At 46.2% G+C, this 12,249-nt stretch overlaps 1 protein-coding gene across 1 annotated transcript; it reads right to left on the reverse strand.

The window, feature by feature from the left end:
• Positions 1–4,844: 4,844 nt before the first annotated feature.
• On the reverse strand, positions 4,845–12,064 carry ALAS1 (5'-aminolevulinate synthase 1). The gene is made up of 10 exons (XM_082059997.1): positions 11,783–12,064; positions 10,902–11,108; positions 9,823–9,978; positions 9,519–9,741; positions 8,846–9,030; positions 8,028–8,207; positions 7,698–7,862; positions 6,322–6,590; positions 5,673–5,835; positions 4,845–5,128 (listed from the first exon to the last, which is right to left on the reverse strand). The coding sequence occupies exons 1-10, from the start codon at positions 11,982–11,984 to the stop codon at positions 4,968–4,970; spliced, it is 1,911 nt and encodes a 636-aa protein (XP_081916123.1). The 5' UTR covers positions 11,985–12,064; the 3' UTR covers positions 4,845–4,967.
• Positions 12,065–12,249: the final 185 nt, after the last annotated feature.

The following is a 12,249-nucleotide window of genomic DNA, read 5'->3' on the forward strand; positions in this document are numbered from 1 at the left end:
TGTATAAGGGTTGGGCACTGGCTGCTGCCTCTCCCACAGCACAGCCCAGCAGGGACACACAGTCCAGCTGCTTGCTTTTGCAAGGCTTGTCAGGATTTAGATGGATTTGCAGCTCACTTTCTGTTAATTTTGAATAGAATAGAATAGAATAGAATAGAATAGAATAGAATAGAATAGAATAGAATAGAATAGAATAGAATAGAATAGAATAAGATAGGATTTTGGGGGTGCTGAAGCAGTGCGAGGGAGAAGCAGAGCTGAACAACTCAGAGGCAGAGCACTAACAATCTCATGTGTCAGGTTCAATTTGGAAAGTGGGTTACAAAGTCAATGATCAGAAATTCTTGGGGCAATTAAAGTACTTGCTAACTCAGCTGCTGCCTCCTGACCCTGTGTCCCTATACCCAGTATACATGAGGGTTCATGCAAGCATCAACTCTTTCTTTTTAATGTTTGAACTAACAAAGTCTCCCCAGCTGCAAACCCAAAACTCTGGGGTTTGAGTTGATGCTTGAGAAACCTGGGTTTGGTTGGTAGCCACCAATGCCACTTCAGGACACATGTGCCAGGGGCCAAGGCCACCCTGTCACAGCATTTAATCAGCCAGGGAGGACACGGTGTGGAACAGCAGCTCGAGTGCTCAGGTCTTTTAGGACTCACAAACAAGGTCTCATGCATTTCACAGAAAACAAGCCACAGGGAGAGAGACCAGGATGCTTTTCTCTATGGGATTCCCAGGTCAAAAAGTGCAAAGGATAAAACCTCAGAGGATATAACTCCTTTGGCTTCTGCTCCCCTGAGAGCTGAGGCAAAGAAACTGCAAAGGAGATACACCTGGTTGTGAGCTGAATGTGTGAACTGAAAGTGCCACCTGGCATCTGGACTCTGAAACCACAGGTGCCTGTGGGAAAGGGAGACGAGTTCTCACCCTCTTAAGAACTCCATTCCTGGCCCCAAACTCTCCTTTGGGTATGGCAGCCAGTGGGGAGGAGGGTGCAGGAGAAGGAAGGAATGGAAGGATGTTTACCTAAGGAGGTGAGTATATTGAGGATCAGCCACCCAGGACTGTGCAAGCCTGTGGTGTGGGTGGAGAGGAGGGAGCCTGACCTGGCCTGGGGGTGGTGAGGGTTTGGGATCAAGCTGGAGGGTGGCTGGGGCACACAGTACCCTAAGTGACCAGGAGCCAAGCCCCTGTGTTAGGCTCTGGTGCCGTGTGCCAGCACCAGCTGCAGCCCAGCTAGCATCTCTGAGGTCTGTCTCCCTGGATGAGAGTGATTTCCACACCCAAACCCTGGCAGTTTGCAGTGAGTGCCTGCACACATCCCTCAACCCATCTGCTGGCAGTGGGGCAGGGGACCCATTTGCAGTCCCTTTTGCAAGGAGCTCACTGCTGCTCTTCCCTGGGGGGCTGCAAGCATGGGCATTGCCCACTCTCTCCCCTCTGCACACCCCATCCTGTGCCTGACAAGAAGTGAGGTTTTCTATGCGCTGAGGTGGCCAAAACAGACACTCAACAGAGGGCTCCTGTGTCGGGGCTGGCGGGGTCTTGCTGGAGGAAGGGGAGCAGGAGGATTGGGTGCTGTCAGAAGGGCAGCTTCTCCCCACCCTGGCACCTCCCTGGGGAGCAGCAGCTGCGGATCGGGCTCTGCTGGGGGTCAGGGAAACCCACAGCAGTGGGGCTTGGTTGGCACCTTCTGCTCTGTGTGATGGCCCTGGGAGAAGGGCAGGGCTTAAGATCTCTGACCCCTTAGATGTTTCCCCATGTTAACAGATTGTTCCTGCCTAAAACACCCTGTCTGTCCCATTGCCCACATTATTATTATTATTACTACTATTGCTGGCTAGGAAAGAGCATGCACATAATGGTTGAAAGCAACAACAGCAAGAGCAGGTGCTAGGAATGGTTTTTAGGGCATTTATTTCTCTGCATGAGTGTGTTTCAGCAAGGGACAGCTGGTACGGCAGAGGGCAGAGGCAGCCGCATCATCCCTCTCAGGGGCAAATTCCTGCTGGTAGGAGATGCTGACCCCAGCCTGAGGTCCAGTTCCCTAGAGAAACAAAGGTCTTGAGCTTGTGATGCTGGTTTCCTCCTTCCGAGCTCAACCCATGGGTTATACTCAGCCTTGTACCGCACACAGCAAGGGGCTTGGCAGAAAGCTGAGGCCCCAGAAGCTTCATGAACATTAGCAGCTCTGCTAATTGGCAACCTCTGCCTGGTGGGACTTGTACCATGGATGGGGTGGAGGAGGGAACAAGGAGGTGGAAGAGACCACAGCCTGCCTGGCCTGGCACCCTGTCCTGGCTGTGGTAGGATGAGCCCCCTCCTGCTGCCTCCTCCTGGTGATGCTCTTGTTTGCGTTTTGGATGTTTTCCCTGCCCCTGTACCGCCTGGGGTTTCTCTGGTGTGTAAAAAGGGTGAGAAATGCAGGAGGGTGTGAGCTTAGGGCTATGCAATATTCAGCTAGATAACGTTAACAGTGGCTTTTCCGCTGTTTTCTTGCTTACTCTGTCACTGCCATGGGCCATTTGTCTCAGACTTTAAACATCTTTTACTGATTACTTCCTCTATTATTTTTCCAGAAACCAAACTAAAGCTTGCATAATCATCCCTAGTTATGCAACCTGCTATTCAAGTTTTGTTTGCTGGGAAACAATATGTGTTTGTTTTTTCATTCTTTGTCCTTTTCATTGGGGAAAACTTATCCTTTCCATGTGTCATTCGATTTGTCTTTCTTTTGCAGTTCAGTGATGGATTTCAGCCGGCCTCTTGCTGTGCACGGCTGCTGCTTTCACACCCTTGCTTGCCAGCACCACAACTCAAGGTAACTTGTCACATCTGATATTGATGGGTGCAGAGGTACCGATTGCCACGTGCCAGGGTTAGTTGTGCTCCTGTCATTTCAGAGGTTGCTAGCTTTGAATATTAGGATTTGGTTCTCTCCTGTGACTAATTTGGGATAACGTTTGAGATTTCTGATAGCTTGTGCCCTTTTTGTGTCTTATTTATTCTCCTCTGCAGCATAGAATGTAGAGTAGCTGCTGTAAAAACTAGAAAGAAAAATTAGGCTTATTAACTGGTATGTAAAATGCACTGGGCAGATTCTGAATTACTTTAGTGAAGAAACTAGAAATGCAGTAAACTTGTACTGTCAGATTGTGACTATACATTAGTCAACACGTCATGTGTCCTCCACACAAACATAGATTGCTCACACCAGCAGTTTGGAACAGCACTGAAGGCATGTTATAGTGTTAGGGGTAGGGTCTGTGGCTTTTTACTTGGGGTGTCAAGTTAATGTAGTAATGTAATCTAATATACAGTGAGAAAAGGCCTGTAATGGAGATGCGTATTCATTCAGTCTTACACCACAAACAGCTTGTGGCAAGGCAAAGGAGTTGGGGTGTGGAATGGCCTTTTCCCTTGAGTAGCCCTGAACTTGCCTCAGTAAGACCAGGCCAATGTCACAGCAAGTGAAGTCTCATCCAGCAACACAGCCACTTTGCATTTGCAACACTCTGGTGGTGGGTTTGAGCATGGCAGTTCACAAACTGCCTTGTTTAGCAATGGAGTTAAATTACCATGTTAATCCTATAGCTTGATGGCGAGTAGTCTTCTCCTGTAGAGCATCTGCACTTGACAGAGGCTGCTATTGCCAACTGACTGACAAGGGGCTTTTTAAAAGTAGTTGGATTGCTTGGGAAGTCAAATATTTTGCTATGAGTTCTTCTGAGAATAGCAGTGTGCTTCTGTACATGCTGAAATGATCAGCAGCTTCCAATTGATGGAGCTGATGATTTTGCATTAACTTGGGCTTCTGTCTCCCCAACATGTGGCTATTTGTGATACTAGAATGGATCTGTAATGGGAGCTTCCCAGCATGCCCGTGAGCGTAACAGAGGTTGGCTTGTCACATCTGGAAAATGGGACTAGCTGGACAGAGTAGCTGTTCAATGAGTTGTTAGAGCAGGACTGCAGCAGTTCCTGGATGTGCCTGTACACAAAGGAAGCAGATCAGTGCTTTTCTCTAGACTTCATGCCAATATTGACGCATGTACCCACAAAATTACTTCCCCCTATTCAAAGCATGCCTTTGCTATTCATGGAAGCAGTAGAGAGTGTGGCCTAAGTTTTCAGAGGGGTTGCAAAAGCAGCACTGATATTCTCTGACAATTACTTCCTGCTAAGACCTGACTTAGTAGATTGTTCACTGATAAGCAGTTTGTACCCTGTTCTTAGTCTTGCTCTGTGTGCATAGGGGAGCAGACTTGGGGAGACACAGGCAGTCAGGGGCAGCTTGCACCTACCTGCTGCACAGTAGTAAATGCACCTTCCTTTCCCTGCTACCTTGGTGTTCTAGCACAAAATACCCAGTAGCACTCTTCTCCTCTTAACAGTGAGCACCATGCTGAACACCAGAGGGAATGCTCGTGTGCACAAAACTAGAAAGAATGTGACAGTAGAGGGAGACAGCATCCAGCAGAACCCGTTATAAATGCCTGCCTCCAAATAAATGCACGCAAGCTTATTGTACTTAAGTAGTAAACTTTTGCTTAAAGTTTTGGTGTGCCTGTAGTACTATACCTGCATGTTTGCAAAAGTTCAGGAGGAGCTATAAATACCACTTTTCTCTTTTTGTAAGAAATAAATCCATTGCTTGCAGTACAGCAGGAAACACTACTGAAGTTCTTCTGGTGTAAACTCAGTGAGAAGGCAATACTTCAGCTCAGGGGCATTAAGCTGCAGGCTCTGTTTTTATTCCACTGGGTGCCCTTCCAACTACTGACATTTCAGTTCCAGTTATGGAAGATAAGTAGAGAAACACACAAAACAACACATGGGCATAATGGCTCTAGAAATTTATTTTCAGAGCTTAGTGCTTCAACTATGATTAAAATGCTTAAGCAATTTAAAAATGCTACTGACAGGGTACTAGAACTCGACAAGAATACAGCTAACACCATTACTCTCATGCACTGACAGATACTAGTTTGCTCATGCCACTGAAGTAGGATCTTTCCCGTTCACTCATCACTTCAAAATGTAGAGGTCTTCTGCAGAAGTTGCATTCAGCTGATGAATGTGGTTTCAGCTCCAGACCAACATCCTTCCACGTAGCCAGCAGTTTTTCTGTTAGGAACAGGAAAGTTCATTAAGATAAAGTCTTGCGACAGTGGATTGCTTTAAAGAAGCAGCAAAACAAGTGTCAGCATACTTATTCTCCTAGCAAATAAGGAGGGATAACAAGAATTCCCTGTGACATAATCTTCCCTCTTGAGTGAGGTGACTGGGCTGCAACTAAGTCCCAGCTATCCTCATACCACCTCTTCTGACAGGATCAAGAAGTAGCTACTTTCCCTGGACAGATCCGTGTTTAAGACAAGTTAACAGCTCAGTTGAGGAGAGCATATTTCTTTGGACTCTTGTGACAAATGAAGATTTCTTTGGACAATGCATGAGCAGAGCACGGGCTTTGCACACTCCATTCTAGGTCACAGTACACTAACCTTTACATGTCCTGCTCAAAGCAGCTTCAATGCAGAAGAATGTGCTATGTGTACTGCAGGAGTGGAAAGACATCATCCAGCTAGTGACACCTGAAACTGCAGTATTTCCTAGTCCCATCACCGCACAGATGGCCCAGTATTTTCACTGCACTGATGCAAGAACTCACCAACAAAATAATTCATCATTTGAGGGGTGTGGTGAGGTGTAGGGGCAATACGTAGCAGCTCTTCTCCACGGGGGACTGTGGGGTAGTTGATTGCTTGGACGTAGATGCTGTGCTGGCTCATCAGCTTGTCACAGATCTCTGTATTTTTAGCAGCATCTGCAACCTGAAGTTCAAAATTTTAAGTTACAAGATCACCCAAAGTATACAAGGGGGCAGAACTGTCAGCCCAACTTGGCTAGCCACAATAATTAAATAGGACTAGTTACTCTGCCTTATGCCACTATAAATAGCATATACACCGGAAAGAAAAGCTAAAAGCTTGTGCTGTAGAGCCCTCTGGGCATAGGCACAGCATTACAGCCTGGGTGGGTAGCTGTTTATACCTGAACTCTTCTTTTTACTGGCTTGTTACCAGTCTCCTTGCTTTCTGTGTGCTCTTAGATTGTGGATTTCATACATTTTATCATTCTGCTTTACAACACTTAGAGCAAGCTGAGGTTAACTTAAGCCTGACTCCTGGAACATCACTGCTGAATACTCAGCCAGGTTTGAACTTTGTGAATGTTAACTAATATCTGAAAGTTTAACATGATCACAGACATGCAAACAGGCACCACAGTCCAGTGTCAACAGTGTCCTCAGCACTCACCCTTACTGGAATGATGTGACTGGGGCAGTGCACCACTGGAAGCCCCGCATCCATCAGCATCTGCCTCATAAGCTTCACATTGCGTTGGTGCTGGCGCCTCAGAGCTCGCCCCTCTGCGCTCTTCAGAGTTCGGACAGATTCTATGGCACCAGCTAAGAGCATGGGTGGCAGGGACGTTGTGAAAATAAAGCCAGCAGCATATGAACGAACAGTGTCTATCAGAGAACTAGTACTGGAGATGTAGCCTCCTACACAACCAAATGCTTTGCCTGACAAGACAGGAAAAAAAAAAAAGCAACCAAGTTTATTTCTTCCAGCCTTTAGAATGGTTTGAAGTATTATAGCCTTTCACTTAAAGGGAAGAGTTATTTTGACTACTTACTTAATGTAGTCGTGGTAGGCAACAATCTTAGCCCCCCTGTTAATCTTGTGTTTACTCAGCATATGTTACAGCTTTGTTTTTAAGCCAATCCTGATAACATGGATCTAGTTATTACACAGCCAAGACAGTTCAAGACTCTCCCAAATATTCAAGTTTTGATTTTGGGGAAGACCTTATCAACACAATCATTAAGCACAGACTTCAATAGTGACCTCAAGAGTTGACACTAAGTCTCTCAGCAGATTTAAATTAATCTGTTCCAGAGATGCTAGAAATAGCCTCTGCTGCTAAGGAGCACACAAGGTTGTGACTGTGACTGTGAGTCAATACCAGCCTCCCTTTCCAAATGTTCAGGTACCAGAGGAGAGCCACAGATAGAACTAGGGTGTCTGGTGAATGCTTCTGTTTCTATTAGGTTGCAATGCAAGATTAAGTTTCAAAGAAGCCATGAACTTTCCTGGTAAATTTTATTTATGTTTTGGAAGCTGTTTAAACAACTTTCCAATTTGCAGCAGTAAACTTACTCCTAAGCCTGTATTCTACTCAGATAATGGCAGTTGCTTCAGTTCTTGCCAAATCTCTTTATGTAACTCCCCATCTCAGGTTTCTAGGTTAGGGGCACTCCATTTCACATAAAAGAACTAAGTACTACTAAATATAGAGTACTACCCTACTAGCATTATCACCTGAATTTATTCTTGAGTTGTGTAATATGCCACTGGAGAACTTTTCGCTAGCTTGTTTACAGAAAAAAAACACCAACCCTACAACAATGCTACCTTAACTGATTTGTGAGGCAGTGTAAGTAGCTTAACAGAAGGCTTTTCAAACTGTGGGGCATACTTACATCCTCTGGGCTTTTAGAAAAATTCTAGCCCCCTAAAAGCCCTTGGCAAGTTCACTTGAACAGACTGATTTTGAGTTAACCCACTTAATTGGGCTGCTCAGCAGCTTTGCTGCCTTAGCTTCTGTAGAAGTGCCAGGCTGTGCATACCAAGCGTTCCAGAGATGATGTCCATCTTGTGCATGATTCCATCCCGGTCTCCTATACCACCACCTCGAGATCCATACAGCCCCACAGCATGCACTTCATCCACAAAAGTGATCGCCCCATGCTCGTGGGCCACATCGCACAGCTCTTCCAGGGGACAGACTGCACCTGGGAAGCAAAGCAGCGACTGGCAGTTTAGGATTCCTTGTTCTCAGTTTGCAAGTACTTCCAAACATGAGGCATTCCAGAAGCCTACTTTAATGTACATTCTTATGGCACTGTACAGATGATCTGAGCACTGGAAAGAGAGAGAAGGGGTTGATGTCAACTTACCATCCATTGAGTGAACAGTTTCAAATGCAACAATTTTAGGGGTAGATGGATCAGACTTCTTCAATAGTTCTCGAAGATGGTTGACATCATTATGGCGATATATGTGTTTTGGCACCCTGCTGTTTCGGATCCCCTGGATCATGGATGCGTGGTTTCCAGAATCAGAGTAGATTTCACAGCCTGAGGGAACAGCCCAGTTACGCTTTACATACAAAAGAGCATTAACTGATTCTCAGCACTGCTTTATGTACGGGAAGTGTTCAAGCAGCATATTCTAGAAAGTAATGCTCTTGATCAAAAAAGCAAGTTGCAGATCATGAAGGAAAAATATTTAAGGCTTATTTTAGCTGTTTAAAACTAACACAAACTTGAATCTTTAGGAAATACAGAAGGGTTTTTCCAAGTCCTTAATATTTTTATCTAACTCTTAACTTTTGAAGTTAAACCTGCCCTGAACTACAGGGGAGGGATAAAAAGGGAGAAGTTCACACTCACAGGTGGGAGGATACTTAATTCCTGCTACCTCATTTTCAGGTTGAATTTAAATGCAAGAGCAGAAGACTGTGCTTTTTGTCCAATGTCTTCTGCAGGTCCTAGCTCCTAGACCTCAACCTCAGTAGGCTGCTACTATGATTTGTGTGAGTTGAACATAATTTGAATATGGTATTCAGTAAAAAAAAAAAAAAAAAAAAAATACTTTGCTGATAAGAGTAGGATGAATCCTCACTTTGAGTAGCCATTTGTGAAGTGCACTCCCAATTGCTTAGGGCAGGGTTCTGGTTTTTGTGATAAATAGTGGATGCAGTTTGAGATCTCACCTGGCAGCATTTTAGCTAGAGTGAAGAGAGTGGAGTCATTGGCTACAAAGCAAGATGAGAACAACAGTGCTGCATCTTTTCCATGAAGATCAGCTAGCTCTTTTTCCAAATCAACATGAAATTTACTTGTTCCCGAAATATTTCTTGTGCCTCCTGCTCCAGCACCATGTTGTTTCAGTGTTTCCCTACAGAGGGCCCAAAGAGAGGCATTAGCGTGACTGTGCAATACACAGATAAATACAGGATCATCGCCAAAAACATTCTAGTACATAATTGGACTATAGTTCTTAAAAGGAATTGGCTGCAAAAAGCAGCTGTCAGGTTTAGTATCTTTGAGCAACCTGCACAACTCAGGAATCTGGTGAGCTAAGAAATCAGGTACTGAGTACAGCTGCAATATACCACCCAATTTATCTGGTAACATCTGGTGGTTTCTCAGGGAAATCCCAGGAGCAGTGTCAGTGACTGACAGGCAGACTGCAGCCCTGGAGCTAAACACTCAGTTACCTACCCCAGCTCAAGAGAACAGCGTAAGCTTAATTATACCAAGAATAATACAAGAAACAACTTATGTAGCACAGTATAGAAATCAATTATTCAAAAGCCTTTCCACAAAAGCTTCTGCAGGGCACTATAGCTTGAAACTGCCTCTTAAGAATATGGCCTTACTCACATAACTGCTCCACACACACGAGGGTGACGACTCATGCCCAGGTAATCATTGCTGCACCAGACAGACACCTCTTTCTTGGTGATGAGGGAATTGGTGTAGTCATCTGCCATGGGAAAGATCTGCGCCTTTCGGTTCACTGTTTTGAATACTCGATAGGTGTGATCCTTCTTCTTTTCATCTATTTTTTTCTCAAAGAACTGATCATATTGGAAGGTGGATACAGCTGAAATGAGACAGAAACTTAAATACACACGAAATAATCACAAGAGACCAGGCCTGTGGGGGTTTTGCCAGACAATCTTACATTTTGGCAAGTTATCCTGAAGCAGATGAGAGACACTTTCTGGTCTTTGCTTCAGCACAATATCCTTAAACTTCTTGAGCAAACCACTCTGCTCTTCTCCCTCAGCCTCAACGTTCCTCACTGGGGAGGTAGTTGGTATTTTAGCAAATTCTGTACCTATAGACATGGTAATAAACTCCAGTGAGCTTAATCAGTTTGAAACAAAATGAAGTAGAGTTCAGCAAAGCAAATATTCTAAGTAACTCTAGCTCTTCCTTCTTTAGGAAGCACATGCCTGAATCTGTATGGCCTGTTAGAATCAACTACTTTATTTGCTTACAATTTTGCATGGTACAAGACAAAAAGAAAACTTGCTAATCAGTGACAATACAACACGTAATTATGACACATTTGGTTCATCATGACTCAGAAAACCGCTCTATACAGCTACAGCATTTGTCTGAAAGAGCTGGTACACACCTAACTGAAGGCAGAGTTCTAGTCAGCTTCTTCCTTTTCGTTACCAGTACTTTGTTTGATTAGCACAGATTTTAAAATTATGCCATAGAAAAACACAAAAGTAAAATAAGCTTCCTGAGACAGACAGCAAGGCTTTAATGCTATTGGTGAAAAGTTCCTTCCTTTAAAGGACAGCCCTTCCACATCAGGATTGAGAGCCAGACAACACCCTTTAGTTCCATAAACAACAACAAAAAAGGTTTCCTTGCTTTCCAGCTTGGATTTGTGTTTGTATAGTACGTTGATCCAGTTTTTTCCATCTCTGGATATACCACCTTGTCTATATTAGCACCCTGGTAAAGCACTTTTCAGCCCTAAACATCCACTTTGGGTGCAAGTGTTAAGTGTGATCCACACATTTAGAGCCAGGGTATTGGCATCCAGTATTCCCACACCAAAATCACCTGGGGGAACCACTGCACAATATTGCAGGTATGCCATTTACACCTATATTCTCCAACAGCTTTTTATTGTGGTGTCCTATAATCCTATCCATATAATTTAAGTGGCAACTTGGCACACTCCAGGGCAAAGTCAGGCAGCAGCAGCTCTCGGAAGGAACCAGCACACAGAATACATACCTTTCCTGTCTGCCTGCATCTCCTGCACATCCTCCTGGAGTTCTAGGCTGGCTTTGCAGAAAACATTACTTTTCTTGTGATTCATCTGAGCTGCCAGGAACGGGCATTTGGTAGCAGAGCTCTGGCCAGCACCAGCAGCTGGGTGGCCAGTAGGTAGCTGGGATCCATCTGTATTCTGTTGGGCCACCTCTTTGGCATTTTTGGCATCTGAGGTGGGGGCAGAGAAGGGAAAGCACTTCAGCTTCATAATTTTAATAAAGTGACTTAAGCTCTTCTATCCCTTACCTTTGCAATTAATTTGGCGCAAGCCATTCAGAACTATTTAACTGAGCAGTCACCCTTCACTCATACAAGCACAAAATCCCATTAATACCAAAAGGGCATCTGATTTAAAACACTAGATGCAGCGCCATACCCTTTGAAAGGAAAAACCATCTCCCTCTTCCATTGCCAAAAGGGAGTTTTGTGGAGTTTCTGTTTTTTTTTTTTTTTGAGCAGTTTGGCTATTTCAGCCACCCGTCCTTGGTTTGCTGTGTGCCCCAACTCTTGCCCTGAGTGCCAGGGCCAGACCCCCCCAGAACATCACCAGTTAGGGTGAAGCTCGGGGACAAGAGATCCCAGATCTGTGATCCCGGATCCCCAGCCACAGCTCGCTGCAGGCCGGGCTCTGATTTGTGCCCATGCTTGATTAGCACGGACATTTAAAGGATTAAGCAACCCCTATCTCGAGGCTGCCTATTCCAGAAGTTTCCTTCTACGATATATATATATATATGTAATTTTTTTTTCTGAAGGACGCCGGGCCCTGTCCCTAGGAACGCTCCCCACTACGGCTGCCGTGCCCCAGCCGCTGTCCCGCCGCCCACCCCGGCCCCACTCACCCCGCCGGCCCCCGGGGGTCTCCTCCTCCGCCTGCTGCCCGCGGGCGGCGGACGTGGCCAGGGCGCGGGCGGCAGCTGGCGGGGCCGCCTCCATCATCCGCGGGCAGTGCTGGGCGTAGAGGAGCAGAGAGGGCCCGGCCTTCTGCAGGAACGCCTGCGAGACGCGGGCCAGGAACGGGCAGCGCCGCACCACCGCCTCCATCCTCACCGCTTCACGGGGAACCGGACGTGACGAGCGCACAGCGGAGGCGTCAGATACACCCGAGCAGCTGCCGCGCCGCTCGCCGCCTATATAGCCCCGGCGCGCACGGCGCAGGCGCGCTGCTCCGCTCCCACGGCGCACGGCGCAGGCGCGGGCCGGGCCCGGAGGCGGCTGCCGGGGGGGCTGCGGGGGACCGGCGGTGGTTCGCATGGGGTTGGCGGGGAATGCGAGCGGCTCCCGGGTACTGTGAGGAGCTGGGGGTCTC

Source organism: Streptopelia decaocto (genome assembly GCF_964273445.1).
Source record: "Streptopelia decaocto genome assembly, chromosome: 8".
Lineage (NCBI taxonomy): Eukaryota > Metazoa > Chordata > Aves > Columbiformes > Columbidae > Streptopelia > Streptopelia decaocto.

Bases quoted from the DNA above. Each gene is read 5' to 3' on its own strand.
- ALAS1 (XM_082059997.1), bottom strand. From the start codon at position 11,984: ATGGAGGCGGTGGTGCGGCGCTGCCCGTTCCTGGCCCGCGTCTCGCAG. The intron at 9,979-10,901 runs GTATGTATTCTG...CCATGTCTATAG, and splicing joins GATGCAGGCAGACAGGAAAG to GTACAGAATTTGCTAAAATA. The intron at 5,836-6,321 runs GTGAGTGCTGAG...TTTGAACTTCAG, and splicing joins GTCACATCATTCCAGTAAGG to GTTGCAGATGCTGCTAAAAA.